The sequence below is a fragment of the Scyliorhinus torazame genome, chromosome 28, assembly GCF_047496885.1.
Source record: "Scyliorhinus torazame isolate Kashiwa2021f chromosome 28, sScyTor2.1, whole genome shotgun sequence".
Lineage (NCBI taxonomy): Eukaryota > Metazoa > Chordata > Chondrichthyes > Carcharhiniformes > Scyliorhinidae > Scyliorhinus > Scyliorhinus torazame.
This window is the reverse complement of record NC_092734.1, coordinates 41615823-41634567: the sequence shown is the minus strand read 5'-3', so window position 1 is coordinate 41634567 and position 18745 is coordinate 41615823. Positions and strand designations below refer to the sequence as shown.

At 60.1% G+C, this 18745-nt stretch overlaps 1 protein-coding gene across 1 annotated transcript; it reads right to left on the bottom strand.

Annotated features, from left to right (window-relative positions):
• Positions 1–1054: 1054 nt before the first annotated feature.
• dnajc9 (DnaJ (Hsp40) homolog, subfamily C, member 9) lies at positions 1055–18740 on the bottom strand (the record flags this gene model as incomplete). Its single annotated transcript, XM_072491354.1, has 5 exons — positions 1055–1442; positions 1942–2028; positions 4162–4416; positions 6392–6532; positions 18606–18740. Coding segments are annotated over 5 exons (735 nt in total), but the record flags the coding sequence as incomplete, so codon positions are not given.
• Positions 18741–18745: the final 5 nt, after the last annotated feature.

Below are 18745 nucleotides of genomic sequence, written 5' to 3'. Positions count from 1 at the left end.
GTGTGGAACCGTATCCCTGTGAGAGTCAGTGTGTGTGGAACTGTATCCCAGTGAGAGTCAGTGTGTGTGGAACTGTATCCCAGTGAGAGTCAGTGTGTGTGGAACTGTATCCCAGTGAGAGTCAGTGTGTGTGGAACTGTACCCCAGTGAGAGTCAGTGTGTGTGGGACCCGTACCCCAGTGAGAGTCAGTGTGTGTGGGACCCGTACCCCAGTGAGAGTCAGTGTGTGTGGAACCGTATCCCTGTGAGAGTCAGTGTGTGTGGAACCCGTACCCCAGTGAGAGTCAGTTTGTGTGGAACTGTATCCCAGTGAGAGTCAGTGTGTGTGGGACCCGTACCCCAGTGAGAGTCAGTGTGTGTGGGACCCGTACCCCAGTGAGAGTCGGTGTGTGTGGAACTGTACCCCAGTGAGAGTCAGTGTGTGTGGGACCCGTACCCCAGTGAGAGTCAGTGTGTGTGGAACTGCTTTTGAAAACAGCGGCATGTGTGGGTTATCCTTTTTGTTGATAAATATTTGGGTGTGACGGAGAGTGAGACGAGGGCGAGGCGAGGGCGAGAGCCAGGCGAGGGTGAGGTGAGAGCGAGATCCAGGCGAGGGCGAGGCGAGGGCGGCGAGGGTGAGGCGAGAGCGCGAGCCAGGCGAGGGCGAGAGCGAGAGCCAGGCGAGGGCGAGAGCGAGGGCGAGAGCCAGGGCGAGAGCCAGGCGAGGGCGAGGCGAGGGCGAGAGCGAGGGCGAGAGCCAGGCGAGGGCGAGAGCGAGGGCGAGAGCCAGGGCGAGAGCGAGGGCGAGAGCCAGGCGAGGGCGAGGCGAGGGCGAGAGCGAGGGCGAGAGCCAGGCGAGGGCGAGGCGAGGGTGAGGTGAGAGCGAGATCCAGGCGAGGGCGAGGCGCGGGCGGCGAGGGTGAGGCGAGAGCGAGAGCCAGGCGAGGGCGAGGGCGAGAGCCAGGCGAGGGCGAGAGCCAGGCGAGGGCGAGAGCCAGGCGAGGGCGAGGTGAGAGCGAGGGCGAGAGCCAGGCGAGGGTTCTGACAAACTGATGCTCAGTAAAACGTCTGGTGCGTTTTTTCTGAAGACTTTATCCAAAAATATTTTTGCTGAGAATAAGCCAATGGTACAATGGACGCCCTTTCTCAATACAGAGGAACGTCCCAGATGACCGATGGGTCAGAATAGTTCACACTAAACAAAGTCAAAAGAGAATATTAGTTCATCAGGAAAAAGGCTATTCGCCCAAATCGATGCTGCAGCTCGAGCAGAATGACGATGGTTTTCGTGGAGGAGGAGATCCTGCTGATGTGTCCAGTGCTCCAAACCCAAATCTTCCTCGCTACTTCTTTCCTTTCTTGGACCCTTTCTTGCCGCCCTTTTGGGAATTTTCACAGTACTTGGCCTCCATTGCGGATATGAAACTGTCCATCTGCTTCTCCCGATCCTGCTGCCTGCTCTGCAGATACAAGATTCAATCAGCAACCCAGCCAAGACTCTGACACCAGTAGCGCTTCCCACAGGAGCAGCTCCTCTCTATCCCAGTTAAATGACGGGATGGGGAGCAGCAGGCCGGGGAGAATAGTGGAAGGATCCCCCCCCCCCCCACTGATCCCCAGCCCGGGGTAGACAGGGCAGCACGGCTGGACGTGGCAGGTTTGGGATGACTGAACCAGCCCAAGGGCAGGTCACAGGGTTAACGTCCTTGGTTATATCAGTTGGACAGAGTTTCGGCACCGTTCCCCCAGACCGGTGACCAGTGCTGGCAATCCCATTGTTACCAAGGTTATCTTAGCTTGCAATGGTTCATCACCAGTGCGAATTCCGATCAGAGCCCAAGAGCTTCCGAGAGGAGCAAATGGGCAGAATATTGTGCAGGAGGGCGGCTGTTACAGGACAGTAAACTCAGCATTATCGGTGTTAGTATTTGGAGCACACTCCGCTCGCTGCTGACTTACCTGGATGAGCATTCGGAGAGAGTCACTGCTGTCCGCTAGCCCCAGCTCGTGCCTCACAGCCTCAGCTTCTTTAGCCTCTTGGTCACCCTGATGTGAAACAATGCTGGTTAGTGACAAATAGCAACTGTTCACCTGTAATATTGCTGCTGCCCTGACTAAGGGGCAATTTAGCACGGTCAATCCACCTACCCTGCACATCTTTGGACTGTGGGAGGAAACCGGAGCACCCGGAGGAAACCCACGCACACACGGGGAGGACGTGCAGACTCCGCACAGACAATGACCCAAGCCGGAATCGAACCTGGGACCCTGGCGCTGAGGGAGGAGCGCTAACTGTGCCGATATGCTCGATATATTTTAAGATTAGAAATTGGTTGGATTAATGCTGCTAAAAGTGGGTTCATTGTAACAACTGAACATTTGTAATCAGTAACTATCTGTGAGTAACTACATTTTTAACTACTGAAAATGACAAGAAATTCAGAACCTCTTGCTCATTATCTTTGTACAAAGAGCAGCCTGGCAGCTACACTGGTCCAGCACCATTCGGGACACCTCAGATAACGTCCAGCAAGACCTGGACAATATCCAGGCTTGGGCTGACAAGTGGCAACTCACATTCGTGCCACACAAAGAATAATATAGCACAGGAACAGGCCCTTCGGCCCTCCAAACCTGTACTGGTCATGATACCAACCTTGGCCAAAACCCTCAGCACTTCCTTGTGCCGTATCCCTCTATACCCGTCCTATCCATGTGTTTGTCAAGATGCCTTTTGAACGCCATTAATGTATCTGCTTCCGCAGCCTCCCCTGGCAACGGGTTCCAGACACTCACCACCCTCTGTGTAAAAAACCTGCCTCGCACATCCCCTCTAAACTTTGCCCCACGGACCTTAAACCTCTGCCCCCTGGTGACTGACCCCCCCACCCTGGGATGACCATCTCGTACAAGAGAGGATCTCACTATCGCCGCTGGACATTCAATGGCATTACCGTCGCTGAATCCCACACAATCAACATGCTGGGGTTACCACTGATCAGAAACGGTGAACTGGACCCAGCCACATTAATACTGTGGCTACAAGATTAGGTTGGAGGCTGGGAATTATATGGGGAGTAACTCACCTCCTGACTCCCCAAAGCCTGTCCACCATCGACAAGGCACAAGTCAGGAGTGTAATGAAACACGCTCCACTTGCCTGGATGAGTGCAGCTCCAACAACACTCAAGAAGCTCGACACCATCCAGATAAAGCAGCCGCTTGAACGGTCCCCCTCCACAAACATTCAAACCCACCACCACTGACGCACAGTGACAGCCGTGTGGCCCATCTACAAGATGCACTGCAGTAACTCACCAAGGTTCCTCAGACAGCACCTTCCAAACCCACGACCACTACCATCTAGAAGGACAAGAGCAGCAGATACCTGGGAACCCCACCACCTGGAGGTTCCCCTCCGAGTCACTCACCATCCTGACTGGGAAATATATCGGCCGTTCCTTCACTGTCGCTGGGGCAACATCCTGGAACTCCCTCCCTAACAGCACAGTGGGTGTACCTACACTTTAGGGACTGCAGCGGCTCAAGGCGGCAGCTCACCCCCACCTTCTGAAGGGCAACTAGGGATGGGCAATAAATGCGGCCGAACCAGCGACTTCCTTACTTTTTTATTCCTTTAACGGGATGTGGAAGTTCCTAATAAATTAAAAATGATGTTTCAAATAATCTAAAGTGTGCTGGTTAATGTCCTTACGCCTAAAAACCTGCCTTAATTTTTGAAGCCTCCCTGATGGTAGTGAGTACCGTTATTGGAAACCTGCTTGGCGATGAATTCAGTGTGCATGTGTGGAAGGTTTCTGAACACGACCAACTTCCAGCTTCGCGTTTTTCAAGCTATCCATGGAGAATATCTGTGTGAATGCAATTTTTGGCGGGGGGAATTCCGTGGAGAAAACCAGTTCACCCTCGTGGAAACTTCAAACAATTAAGTTTAATATTCTGCTCCCCGATAGGCAGTGCTAAAGATCCCGTGTGTGAGACCAAGAGCCAGACAGAATAACGCCTCCCACTGACTGGGCCTCAACCTGACTTCCCGCCTCCCTGGTTAGCAACCGTTTCAGTGACATAGTTTTGGGTTAAGTAGAGATGTGACATTTCAATGTTGCGGTACAGGAGATGCTTTACCCTGATTGAGTGGTTTGCGAATGACGTCCTTACCTTCCTTTTACGAGCTCTTTGTTTGTGCGCGCTTTCCTTGGTAAATGTTGTGTAGGCCGGGAGCTGTTCGTCCTTGATGGCCGACTCCAGGATTGCCCGTATCCGTGACTCGTCTTCCAATGTGGAACACAGCACCGACTCCATGATGCTGTCCATGTCCCCCTGGAAATCCAGGTAGGCCTGTTTTATATCGGCCATCTCCTCGGAGGAGCCTTTGTACTTGTCCTCAAAATTCTTAATGTCAGCCACAGTGACCTGTGCACAATGCAAACGCCATTAAAGTGACAATATCCTGTGTGGCAGGACATAGATCGACGAGAGACACCCAAAGCCCAGTCACAATTCTAATAATAATCTTTATTACATCGAACATACAGTGCAGGAGGCCGCCATTCGGCCCATCGAGTCTGCACCGACCCACATTAAGCCCTCACTTCCACCCTATCCCCGTAACCCAATAACCCATCCTAACCTTTTTGGTCACTAAGGGTAATTTATCATTGGCCAATCCACCTAACCCGCACATCTTTGGACTGTGGGAGGAAACCGGAGCACCCGGAGGAAACCCACGCAGACACAGGGAGGACGTGCAGACTCCGCACAGACAATGACCCAAGCCGGGAATCGAACCTGGGACCCTGTGAAGCAATTGTGCTGCCCGCTGTGTTACTGTGCTGCCCGCTGTGTTACTGTGCTGCCCACTGTGTTACTGTGCTGCCCACTGTGTTACTGTGCTGCCCACTGTGTTACTGTGCTGCCCACTGTGTTACTGTGCTGCCCACTGTGTTACTGTGCTGCCCACTGTGTTACTGTGCTGCCCACTGTGTTACTGTGCTGCCCACTGTGTTACTGTGCTGCCCACTGTGTTACTGTGCTGCCCACTGTGTTACTGTGCTGCCCACTGTGTTACTGTGCTGCCCACTGTGTTACTGTGCTGCCCACTGTGTTACTGTGCTGCCCACTGTGTTACTGTGCTGCCCACTGTGTTACTGTGCTGCCCACTGTGTTACTGTGCTGCCCACTGTGTTACTGTGCTGCCCACTGTGTTACTGTGCTGCCCACTGTGTTACTGTGCTGCCCACTGTGTTACTGTGCTGCCCACTGTGTTACTGTGCTGCCCACTGTGTTACTGTGCTGCCCACTGTGTTACTGTGCTGCCCACTGTGTTACTGTGCTGCCCACTGTGTTACTGTGCTGCCCACTGTGTTACTGTGCTGCCCACTGTGTTACTGTGCTGCCCACTGTGTTACTGTGCTGCCCACTGTGTTACTGTGCTGCCCACTGTGTTACTGTGCTGCCCACTGTGTTACTGTGCTGCCCACTCGAAGCCTGATTAAATCGGGAGCTGATCCCAACACATTGAGGAGTGATCAATCTCAGCCAGTTACTCTGCTGGGAACAACAGACTCCAGGAGAGACACACTGGAGCCGTGGACAGGGCTGCACGGGGGCCAGACAGCCACGGCACCAATGCTGCCCCCACTGGAGACTCCCAAAACTGTAACCCCAGTGCCACCCCCCCCCCCCACAGTGCTCCCCCTCCCCCTCATTAACCCTCCTCCATCCCTGGCTCCAACAACCCATCCAGCCAACTGGCCCCAAACACAAACAGCACCCCCCCCCCCCCCCCCCGCCCCAATGGCTACAGTGAACGTGGAGATCCATTAAGGAGAGGATTGTGCTTCTAGACTCACTGAGTGAGCACCAGCCAGAACGGAAACTCTGAGCGAGTTCCCTCGGAAAGTCTGCTCCCTCAAACAGCCCGGGCAATAAAACGGCAGAAAACAACAGGTGTTCTCCACACATCGGTGCAGACTGGACGGCCGAAGAGATTCTTTGTTCTGTGATCTTGAAGAATGTGGTCAACCTCAGAACTGCCCCAGCACCGGCCTCAATAATAATCATCTTTATTAGTGTCACAAGTCGGCACATTAACACTGCAATGAGGTTACTGTGAAAATCTCCTAGTCACCACATTCCGGCGCCTGTTCGGGTACACGGAGGGAGAATTCAGAATGTCCAATTCACTTAACTAACATGTCTTTCGGGACTTGTGGGAGGAAACCGGAGCACCCGGAGGAAACCCGCGCAGGCACGGGGGGAACGAGCTCCAGTGACACCGTGAGAGGGTGAAACAGGACCAGCATTGAGTCAAAACAACCCAAACAGAGGCAAACACTCGGGGCCTGCCTGACCTGCCTCACGTGGGCCGGTTCGAGTTTTCCGGTACCTTCTTAAAGAGCAGCCTCCAATACTCCTCCCAGTCACGATCTCGTTTCACAATATCTGCCTCTTCATCCACGACACCTTGTTCATCATACAAGGCCCGCGGCCCACTGTCACTCAGCACACTGTACACTTGACCCAGGATCTGGGGGAAGAACAAGCAGCAATGAGCCAGGTGCTAACTCGGGATTCAAGAGAGGGATTAGAAAATACATTTCCGCAACTTCCGGTCACACATTTGGTGGCTCCCGCTCGTGATGGAATTTACGAACCTTTTCGCCGGCGAATGGGTGGATTGTGAGATTGAAAAAGGTGCAGGAGGGCTGGAGGGAGAGAATGTCCCACCGGTGGATGGATGCGTGGACCAGAAGTGGTTGAAAAAGAAGAGAAGAGTGGTCCACAGAGCACACTTGACGGGGGCGAGGTTGAGTAGGTTCTTTGGGGTAGAGGACAGATGTAGAAGGTGCTCAGGGAGCCCGGCGAACCATGTCCATATGTTTTGGTCATGCCCGGCACTGGAGGGGTTCTGGAGAGGAGTGGCGGGAGCAATATCTCAGGTGGTGAAAGTCCGGGTCAAGCCAAGCTGGGGGCTAGCAATATTTGGAGTAGTGGACGAACCGGGAGTGCAGGAGGCGAAAGAGGCCGGCATTCTGGCCTTTGCGTCCCTAGTAGCCTGGCGAAGGATCTTGCTAATGTGGAAGGAGGCGAAGCCCCCCAGCCTGGAGAAATGATATGGCTGGGTTCATAAAGTTGGAGAGGATTAAGTTCGCCTTGAGAGGGTCTGCACAGGGGTTCTACAGGCGGTGGCAACCGTTCCTAGACTATCTCGCCAGGTTAGAGGGCTTTTGTTTTGGTGCAACATCGTGGGCCGAAGGGCCTGTACTGCGCTGTATCGTTCTATGTTCTATATGCTTATCCAATAAACTTTTAAATGCCCTCAGTGTTGGCGAGTTCACTACTGTTGCAGGTAGGGCATTCCACGGCCTCACCACTCTTTGCGTAAAGAACCTACCTCTGACCTCTGTCCTATATCTATTACCCCTCAGTTTAAAGCTATGTCCCCTCGTGCCAGCCATTTCCATCCGCGGGAGAAGGCTCTCACTGTCCACCCTATCTAACCCCCTGATCATTTTGTATGCCTCTATTAAGTCTCCTCTTAACCTTCTTCTCTCCAACGAAAACAACCTCAAGTCCATCAGCCTTTCCTCATAAGATTTTCCCTCCATACCAGGCAACATCCTGGTAAATCTCCTCTGCACCCGCTCCAAAGCCTCCACGTCCTTCCTATAATGCGGTGACCAGAACTGTATGCAATACTCCAAATGCGGCCGTACCAGAGTTTTGTACAGCTGCAACATGACTTCCTGACTCCGGAACTCAATCCCTCTACCAATAAAGGCCAACACTCCATAGGCCTTCTTCACAACCCTATCAACCTGGGTGGCAACTTTCAGGGATCTATGTACATGGACACCTAGATCCCTCTGCTCATCCACACTTCCAAGAACTTTACCATTAGCCAAATATTCCGCATTCCTGTTATTCCTTCCAAAGTGAATCACCTCACACTTCTCTACATTAAACTCCATTTGCCACCTCTCAGCCCAGCTCTGCAGCTTATCTATATCCCTCTGTAACCTGCTACATCCTTCCACACTGTCGACAACACCACCGACTTTAGTGTCGTCTGCAAATTTACTCACCCACCCTTCTGCGCCTTCCTCTAGGTCATTGATAAAAATGACAAACAGCAACGGCCCCAGAACAGATCCTTGTGGTACGCCACTTGTAACTGAACTCCATTCTGAACATTGCCCATCAACCACCACCCTCTTTCTTCTTTCAGCTAGCCAATTTCTGATCCACATCTCTAAATCACCCTCAATCCACAGCCTCCGTATTTTCTGCAATAGCCTACCGTGGGGAACCTTATCAAACGCTTTACTGAAATCCATATACACCACATCAACTGCTCTACCCTCGTCTACCTGTTCAGTCACCTTCTCAAAGAACTCGATAAGGTTTGTGAGGCATGACCTACCCTTTTACAAAGCCATGCTGACTATCCCTGATCATATTATTCCTATCTAGATGATTATAAATCTTGTCTCTTATAATCCCCTCCAAGACTTTACCCACAACAGACGTGAGGCTCACCGGTCTATAGTTGCCGGGGTTGTCTCTGCTCCCCTTTTTGAACAAAGGGACCACATTTGCTATCCCCCAGGCCTCTGGCACTATTCCTGTAGCCAATGATGACATAAAAATCAAAGCCAAAGGCTCAGCAATCTCTTCCCTGGCCTCCCATAGAATCCTAGGATAAATCCCATCAGGCCCCGGGGACTTATCTATTTTCAGCCTGTCCAGAATTGCCAATACCTCTTCCCTACGTACCTCAATGCCATCTATTCTATTAGCCTGGGGCTCAGCATTCTCCTCCACAACATTATCTTTTTCCTGAGTGAATACTGACGAAAAATATTCATTTAGTATCTCGCCTATCTCTTCAGACTCCACACACAACTTCCCATCCCTGTCCTTGACTGGTCCTACTCTTACCCTGGTCATTCGCTTATTCCGGACATACCTATAGAAAGCTTTTGGGTTTTCCTTGATCCTTCCTGCCAAATACTTCTCATGTCCCCTCCTTGCTCGTCTTAGCTCTCTCTTTAGATCCTTCCTCGCTACCTTGTAACTATCCATCGCCCCAACTGAAACTTCACACCTCATCTTCACATAGGCCTCCTTCTTCCTCTTAACAAGAGATTCCACTTCCTTGGTAAACCACGGTTCCCTCGCTCTACGCCTTCCTCCCTGCCTGACCGGTACGTACTTATCAAGAACACGCAGTAGCTGATCCTTGAACAAGCTCCACTTATCCAGTGTGCCCAACACTTGCAGCCTACTTCTCCAACCTATCCCCCCCAAGTCACGTCTAATGGCATCATAATTGCCCTTCCCCCAGCTATAACTCTTGCCCTGCGGTGTATACTTATCCCTTTCCATCATTAACGTAAACGTCACCGAATTGTGGTCACTGTCCCCAAAGTGCTCTCCTACCTCCAAATCCAACACCTGGCCAGGTTCATTACCCAAAACCAAATCCAACGTGGCCTCGCCTCTTGTTGGCCTGTCAACATATTGTTTCAGGAAACCCTCCTGCACACACTGTACAAAAAACGACCCATCTATTGTACTCGAACTATATCTTTTCCAGTCAATATTCGGAAAGTTAAAGTCTCCCATAATAACTACCCTGTTACTTTCGCTCTTATCCAGGATCATCCTCGCCATCCTTTCCTCTACATCCCTAGAACTATTTGGAGGCCTATAGAAAACTCCCAACAGGGTGACCTCTGCTTTCCTGTTTCTAACCTCAGCCCATACTACCTCGAAAGATGAGTCCCCATCTAGCATCCTCTCCGCCACCGTAATACTGCTCTTGACTAGCAGCGCCACACCTCCCCCTCTTTTGCCTCCTTCTCTGAGCTTACTAAAACACCTAAACTCCGGAACCTGCAACATCCATTCCTGTCCCTGCTCTATCCATGTCTCCGAAATGGCCACAACATCGAAGTCCCAGGTACCAACCCATGCTGCCAGTTCCCCTACCTTATTTCGTATACTCCTGGCATTGAAGTAGACACACTTCAAACCACCTACCTGAACACTGGACCCCTCCTGCGACGTCAAATCTGTGCTCCTGACCTCTATACTCTCATTCTCCCTTACCCTAAAACTACAATCCAGGTTCCCATGCCCCTGCTGCATTAGTTTAAACCCCCCCCCAAAGAGCACTAACAAATCTCCCCCCCAGGATATTTGTGCCCCTCAGGTTCAGATGTAGACCATCCTGTCTGTAGAGGTCCCACCTTCCCCAGAAAGAGCCCCAGTTATCCAGAAATGTGAATCCCTCCCGCCTGCACCATCCCTGTAGCCACGTGTTTAATTGCTCTCTCTCCCTATTCCTCATCTCACTATCACGTGGCACGGGCAACAACCCAGAGATAACAACTCTGTTTGTTCTAGTTCTGAGCTTCCATCCTAGCTCCCTGAAAGCCTGCCTGACATCCTTGTCCCCTTTCCTACCTATGTCGTTAGTGCCAATGTGGACCACGACTTGGGGCTGCTCCCCCTCCCCCCTAAGGACCCGGAAAACACGATCCGAGACATCACGTACCCTTGCACCTGGGAGGCAACATACCAAACGTGAGTCTCTCAAGCTCCCACAAAATCTCCTATCTGTGCCCCTGACTATCGAGTCCCCAATTACTAATGCTCTGCTCCTCTCCCCCCTTCCCTTCTGAGCAACAGGGACAGACTCCGTGCCAGAGGCCCGTACCCTATGGCTTACCCCTGGTAAGTCCCCCCCACAAGTATCCAAAGCGGTATACTTGTTTCTCAGGGGAACGACCGCAGGGGATCCCTGCACTGACTGCTTTTTCCCAGTCCCTCTTACAGTTACCCATCTATGTCCAATCTTTGATGCGGGATCAACAGAGGCGGCTGCAGGAGAAAGTGGAGGACGTGGAGAATCGGTCACTCAGACAGAATTTAAGGATGGTGGGCCTGCCGGAGGACAGTGAGGGAGCGGACGCCGGCGCATCCGTGGCGTGGATGTTTGAGAAGCTGCCAGAGGGGCATTTGCACGGCCCTTGGAAGTGGACCGGGAGCACAGGGCGGTGACGAGGATGCTGCAGGGGACGAGCGCTGAGCGCCATGGTGGTGCACCTGCACCAATTCCTGGATAAAGAGTGGATTTGGAGGTGGGCCAGGCAGACGAGGGGCTGTACTGGGAGGGCAGTGCGTGTACCTGGGTGCAGAGCCGGTTATTATGGGCCAGAGTTTAGAAAGCTCCAAGGTGCATCATGGAGTTCACCGACCCACGATTTTAAATAGATTTTGGTTATGGAGACCACAAGGGTTTCGGATCAACACAGATCTTAGTAATCTTTCAACAAAAAACATTTATTTTTAAAAATCCAGTTACCACTTTATAAACATCCACATTAACATCTTATTAAATACTAACTCGGAGACTTGCACCAAAGAAATTATTATATAGGTAACCCTCAACAACTTTCCCAACAACATCCACAAAGTCAAACCCTTTTTTAATAGGCAGCAAGTTTGCATTCCTTACAGAAACCGGTACTACATTGAAATCAGCAAATGAGCTGAAAATATTCTTTAGATTGCAGAGATTGATACACCTGTGCATTGTGGATAGCACAATTGCTTCACAGCTCCAGGGTCCCAGGTTCGATTCCCCGCTGGGTCACTATCTGTGCGGAGTCTGCACGTTCTCCCCGTGTCTGCGTGGGTTTCCTCCGGGTGCTCCGGTTTCCTCCCACAGTCCAAAGATGTGCAGGTTAGGTGGATTGGCCGTGATAAATTGACCTTAGTGTCCAAAATTGCCCTTAGTGTTGGGTGGGGTTACTGGGTTACGGGATAGGGTGGAGGTGTTGACCTTGGGTAGGGTGCTCTTTCCAAGAGTCGGTGCAGACTCGATGGGCCAAATGGCCTCCTTCTGCACTGTAAATTCTATGATAATGTGCTTGCACTGCAGCACTCCCAACTCCCAGCCAACACAAACACACACAGCTACAAAATGGCTTCCAACTCAAACCGAAAATAAAAGACAGCGCAGAGCAGAGCTGCACCCACACACTGACATCACTGCAGCTATTTGGTAAGTTCCCATTTCTTAAAGGTACACACACACGTGACATGGTCAAGAGGAGAGCGAGCTTCAATAAGACGAAGGCGGTCCTCTTTAAAAAGGAGCATGCTTAGGTGCCATGGGTGGGGGCTGCCAGGCGAGCTGGGCAGGGTAGTTCACACAAGTGCAGTGGGGGGTGAGCAGGTGTGGATGGGGGTTGGGGTTGTTATTTTGTGGCGGGGGAACTGCTGACAGGGGAGAGGCTGTTGAAGTGTGACATGGGGAGGGTCGATGACGGTGGGCACCCGAGGGTGGACCTGAGGAGGTACAGACCACTGGCTGGAGGCTGGCCCAGGAGGGGCCAAGCCCACTTTCCCCATTGCTGTTGAAGTGTGACATGGGGAGGGTCGATGACGGTGGGCACCCGAGGGTGGACCTGAGGAGGTACAGACCACTGGCTGGAGGCTGGCCCAGGAGGGGCCAAGCCCACTTTCCCCATTGCTTTTTGTCTTGGCTGCAGAGTGGTTGCCAATGGCACTGAGAGCGTCGAAGGACTGGCAGGGGATAGTACGGGGGGGGGGTTGCACAGGGTCTCGCTATACATGGACGACCTATTTTTATACATCTCGGACCCGCTGGGGGATTTTGGGGATTCTAGAGGAATTTGGCCGTTTTTCAGGGTATAAATTGAATATGGGTATTTGACGAGGTCTTTGCGATTCGGTGAGGGGGCAGGGGCAGGGGCAGGGGCTGGCAGAGATACCGTTTCAAGGCAGTGGGGGGGGGGGGGGGGAGCTTTCGATGTTTGGGCAATCATGTGGCACGGGAGTGGGAGGAGCTGCACCTGGCGCGGTTGGTGGAGCAGGTGAAGGGCGGCTTTAGGAGGTGGGATTTGCTCCCGTTGTCACTGGCGGGGAGGGTGCAGGTCCGCTCGAGGTTCTTGTTCATCTTTCAGAGCCTTTCAATTTTTACCCAAAGGCGATTTTCAAGAAGGTGAATGCGGTGATTTTTTAGGTTAGTGTGGGCAGGAAAAACCCGCGAGGGGGGGGAAGGGGGCGCCCGAGGGGGGGGGAAGGGGGGCGCCCGAGGGGGGGGGAAGGGGGCGCCCGAGGGGGGGGAAGGGGGCGCCCGAGGGGGGGGAAGGGGGCGCCCGAGGGGGGGGGAAGGGGGCGCCCGAGGGGGGGGAAGGGGGCGCCCGAGGGGGGGGAAGGGGGCGCCGAGGGGGGGGAAGGGGGGGGGGGGGCGCCCGAGGGGGGGGAAGGGGGCGCCCGAGGGGGGGAAGGGGGCGCCCGAGGGGGGGGGAAGGGGGCGCCCGAGGGGGGGGAAGGGGGCGCCCGAGGGGGGGGAAGGGGGCGCCCGAGGGGGGGGGAAGGGGGCGCCCGAGGGGGGGAAGGGGAGCGCCCGAGGGGGGGGAAGGGGGCGCCCGAGGGGGGGGGAAGGGGGCGCCCGAGGGGGGGGAAGGGGGCGCCCGAGGGGGGGGAAGGGGGCGCCCGAGGGGGGGGAAGGGGGCGCCCGAGGGGGGGGGAAGGGGGGCGCCCGAGGGGGGGGAAGGGGGCGCCCGAGGGGGGGGAAGGGGGCGCCCGAGGGGGGGGAAGGGGGCGCCCGAGGGGGGGGGAAGGGGGCGCCCGAGGGGGGGGAAGGGGGCGCCCGAGGGGGGGGAAGGGGGCGCCCGAGGGGGGGGAAGGGGGCGCCCGAGGGGGGGGAAGGGGGCGCCCCGAGGGGGGGGAAGGGGGCGCCCGAGGGGGGGGGAAGGGGGCGCCCGAGGGGGGGGGAAGGGGGCGCCCGAGGGGGGGGGAAGGGGGCGCCCGAGGGGGGGGGAAGGGGGCGCCCGAGGGGGGGGGGAGGGGGGCGCCCGAGGGGGGGGGGAGGGGGCGCCCGAGGGGGGGGGAGGGGGCGCCCGAGGGGGGGGGGAGGGGGCGCCCGAGGGGGGGGGAGGGGGCGCCCGAGGGGGGGGGAGGGGGCGCCCGAGGGGGGGGGAGGGGGCGCCCGAGGGGGGGGAGGGGGCGCCCGAGGGGGGGGGAGGGGGCGCCCGAGGGGGGGGGGAGGGGGCGCCCGAGGGGGGGGGAGGGGGCGCCCGAGGGGGGGGGAAGGGGGCGCCCGAGGGGGGGGGAGGGGGCGCCCGAGGGGGGGGGGAGGGGGCGCCCGAGGGGGGGGAGGGGCGCCCGAGGGGGGGGGAGGGGGCGCCCGAGGGGGGGGGAGGGGGCGCCCAGAGGGGGGGGAGGGGGCGCCCGAGGGGGGGGAAGGGGGGCGCCCGAGGGGGGGGAAGGGGGCGCCCGAGGGGGGGGGAAGGGGGCGCCCGAGGGGGGGGAAGGGGGCGCCCGAGGGGGGGGAAGGGGGCGCCCGAGGGGGGGGGAAGGGGGCGCCCGAGGGGGGGGAAGGGGGCGCCCGAGGGGGGGGAAGGGGGCGCCCGAGGGGGGGGGAAGGGGGCGCCCCGAGGGGGGGGAAGGGGGCGCCCGAGGGGGGGGAAGGGGGCGCCCGAGGGGGGGGAAGGGGGCGCCCGAGGGGGGGGAAGGGGGCGCCCGAGGGGGGGGGAAGGGGGCGCCCGAGGGGGGGGAAGGGGGCGCCCGAGGGGGGGGAAGGGGGCGCCCGAGGGGGGGGAAGGGGGCGCCCGAGGGGGGGGGAAGGGGGCGCCCCGAGGGGGGGGAAGGGGGCGCCCGAGGGGGGGGAAGGGGGCGCCCGAGGGGGGGGAAGGGGGCGCCCGAGGGGGGGGAAGGGGGCGCCCGAGGGGGGGGAAGGGGGGCGCCCGAGGGGGGGGAAGGGGGCGCCCGAGGGGGGGGAAGGGGGCGCCCGAGGGGGGGGAAGGGGGCGCCCGAGGGGGGGGGAAGGGGGCGCCCGAGGGGGGGGAAGGGGGCGCCCGAGGGGGGGGAAGGGGGCGCCCGAGGGGGGGGAAGGGGGCGCCCGAGGGGGGGGGAAGGGGGCGCCCGAGGGGGGGGAAGGGGGCGCCCGAGGGGGGGGAAGGGGGCGCCCGAGGGGGGGGGAAGGGGGCGCCCGAGGGGGGGGAAGGGGGCGCCCGAGGGGGGGGAAGGGGGCGCCCGAGGGGGGGGAAGGGGGCGCCCGAGGGGGGGGAAGGGGGCGCCCGAGGGGGGGGAAGGGGGCGCCCGAGGGGGGGGGAAGGGGGCGCCCGAGGGGGGGGAAGGGGGCGCCGAGGGGGGGGGAAGGGGGCGCCCGAGGGGGGGGAAGGGGGGCGCCGAGGGGGGGGAAGGGGGCGCCCGAGGGGGGGGGAAGGGGGCGCCCGAGGGGGGGGGAAGGGGGCGCCCGAGGGGGGGGAAGGGGGCGCCCGAGGGGGGGGGAAGGGGGCGCCCGAGGGGGGGGAAGGGGGCGCCCGAGGGGGGGGAAGGGGGCGCCCGAGGGGGGGGGAAGGGGGCGCCCGAGGGGGGGGAAGGGGGCGCCCGAGGGGGGGGGAAGGGGGCGCCCGAGGGGGGGGGAAGGGGGCGCCCGAGGGGGGGGAAGGGGGCGCCCGAGGGGGGGGAAGGGGGCGCCCGAGGGGGGGGGGAAGGGGGCGCCCGAGGGGGGGGAAGGGGGCGCCCGAGGGGGGGGAAGGGGGCGCCCGAGGGGGGGGAAGGGGGCGCCCGAGGGGGGGGAAGGGGGCGCCCGAGGGGGGGGAAGGGGGCGCCCGAGGGGGGGGGAAGGGGGGCGCCCGAGGGGGGGGAAGGGGGCGCCCGAGGGGGGGGAAGGGGGCGCCCGAGGGGGGGGAAGGGGGCGCCCGAGGGGGGGGGAAGGGGGCGCCCGAGGGGGGGGGAAGGGGGCGCCCGAGGGGGGGGAAGGGGGCGCCCGAGGGGGGGGAAGGGGGCGCCCGAGGGGGGGGGAAGGGGGCGCCCGAGGGGGGGGGAAGGGGGCGCCCGAGGGGGGGGAAGGGGGCGCCCGAGGGGGGGAAGGGGGCGCCCGAGGGGGGGGAAGGGGGCGCCCGAGGGGGGGGAAGGGGGCGCCCGAGGGGGGGGAAGGGGGCGCCCGAGGGGGGGAAGGGGGCGCCCGAGGGGGGGGGAAGGGGGCGCCGAGGGGGGGGAAGGGGGCGCCCGAGGGGGGGGGAAGGGGGCGCCCGAGGGGGGGAAGGGGCGCCCGAGGGGGGGGAAGGGGGCGCCCCGAGGGGGGGGAAGGGGGGCGCCGAGGGGGGGGAAGGGGGCGCCCGAGGGGGGGGGAAGGGGGCGCCCGAGGGGGGGGAAGGGGGCGCCCGAGGGGGGGGAAGGGGGCGCCCGAGGGGGGGAAGGGGGCGCCCGAGGGGGGGGAAGGGGGCGCCCGAGGGGGGGGGAAGGGGGCGCCCGAGGGGGGGGAAGGGGGGCGCCCGAGGGGGGGGAAGGGGGCGCCCGAGGGGGGGGGAAGGGGGCGCCCGAGGGGGGGGAAGGGGGCGCCCGAGGGGGGGGAAGGGGGCGCCCGAGGGGGGGGAAGGGGGCGCCCGAGGGGGGGGAAGGGGGCGCCCGAGGGGGGGGAAGGGGGCGCCCGAGGGGGGGGAAGGGGGCGCCCGAGGGGGGGGAAGGGGGCGCCCGAGGGGGGGGAAGGGGGCGCCCGAGGGGGGGGGAAGGGGGCGCCCGAGGGGGGGGAAGGGGGGCGCCCGAGGGGGGGGGGAAGGGGGCGCCCGAGGGGGGGGGAAGGGGGCGCCCGAGGGGGGGGGAAGGGGGCGCCCGAGGGGGGGGAAGGGGGCGCCCGAGGGGGGGAAGGGGGCGCCCGAGGGGGGGGAAGGGGGCGCCCGAGGGGGGGGAAGGGGGCGCCCGAGGGGGGGGGAAGGGGGCGCCCGAGGGGGGGGAAGGGGGCGCCCGAGGGGGGGGAAGGGGGCGCCCGAGGGGGGGGGAAGGGGGCGCCCGAGGGGGGGGAAGGGGGCGCCCGAGGGGGGGGAAGGGGGCGCCCGAGGGGGGGGAAGGGGGCGCCCGAGGGGGGGGAAGGGGGCGCCCGAGGGGGGGAAGGGGGCGCCCGAGGGGGGGGAAGGGGGCGCCCGAGGGGGGGGAAGAGGGCGCCCGAGGGGGGGGAAGAGGGCGCGCGAGGGGGGGAAGAGGGCGCGCGAGGGGGGGGAAGAGGGCGCGCGAGGGGGGGGAAGAGGGCGCGCGAGGGGGGGGGAAGAGGGCGCGCGAGGGGGGGGAAGAGGGCGCGCGAGGGGGGGAAGAGGGCGCGCGAGGGGGGGGAAGAGGGCGCGCGAGGGGGGGGGAAGAGGGCGCGCGAGGGGGGGGAAGAGGGCGCGCGAGGGGGGGGAAGAGGGCGCGCGAGGGGGGGAAGAGGGCGCGCGAGGGGGGGAAGAGGGCGCGCGAGGGGGGGAAGAGGGCGCGCGAGGGGGGGAAGAGGGCGCGCGAGGGGGGGAAGAGGGCGCGCGAGGGGGGGAAGAGGGCGCGCGAGGGGGGGAAGAGGGCGCCGCGAGGGGGGGGAAGAGGGCGCGCGAGGGGGGGAAGAGGGCGCGCGAGGGGGGGAAGAGGGCGCGCGAGGGGGGGAAGAGGGCGCGCGAGGGGGGGAAGAGGGCGCGCGAGGGGGGGAAGAGGGCGCGCGAGGGGGGGAAGAGGGCGCGCGAGGGGGGGAAGAAGGGCGCGCGAGGGGGGGAAAGAGGGAATTAGGAGGAATTTAGGAGGCATGGTTAGTAAGTTTGCAGATGACACCAAGATTGGTGGCACAGTGGATAGTGAAGAAGGTTATCTAGGATTGCAACGGGATCTTGATCAATTAGGCCAATGGGCCGACGAATGGCAGATGGAGTTTAATTTAGATAAATGTGAGGTGATGCATTTTGGCAGATCGAATCAGGCCAGGACCTACTCAGTTAATGGTATGGCGTTGGGGAGAGTTATAGAACAAAGAGATCTAGGAGTACAGGTTCATAGCTCCTTGAAGGTGGAGTCCGCAGGTGGACAGGGTGGTGAAGGCATTCGGCATGCTTGGTTTCATTGGTCAGAACATTGAATACAGGAGTTGGGACGTCTTGTTGAAGTTGTACAAGACATTGGTACGGCCACACTTGGAATACTGTGTGCAGTTCTGGTCACCCTATTATAGAAAAGATATTATTAAACTAGAAAGAGTGCAGAAAAGATTTACTAGGATGTTGCCGGGACTTGATGGTTTGAGTTATAAGGAGAGGCTGGATAGACTGGGACTTTTTTCCTTGGCGCGTAGGAGGCTTAGGGGTGATCTTATAGAGGTCTATAAAATAATGAGGGGCATAGATAAGGTAGATAGTCAACATCTTTTCCCAAAGGTAGGGGAGTCTAAAACTAGAGGGCATAGGTTTAAGGTGAGAGGGGAGAGATTCAGAAGGGCCCAGAGGGGCAATTTCTTCACTCAGAGGGTAGTGAGTGTCTGGAATGGGCTGCCAGAGGTAGTAGTAGAAGCGGGTACAATTGTGTCTTTTAAAAAGCATTTAGATGGTTACATGGGTAAGATGGGTATAGAGGGTTATGGCCAAGTGCGGGCAACTGGGACTAGCTTAATGGTAAAAACTGGGCGGCATGGACTGGTTGGGCCGAAGGGCCTGTTTCCATGCTGTAAACTTCTATGATTCGAGGGTGCGCGAGGGGGAGAGGGCGCGCGAGAGAGACGGCATTTCCTGTCCGGATTCCAGGGATCTGCTCTGCCCAGAATTTACCTGGAATTTCCGAGTGGCTGCGTCCTTCTGTGCGGCTGTCACTCTGTCTGGATGAACCTGGAGGGACACGTTGCGATATCCCCTCCGAATCTCTCCCTCCGTCGCCCCTGACCTCACACCCAGCACCTGGTAAAGGTTCG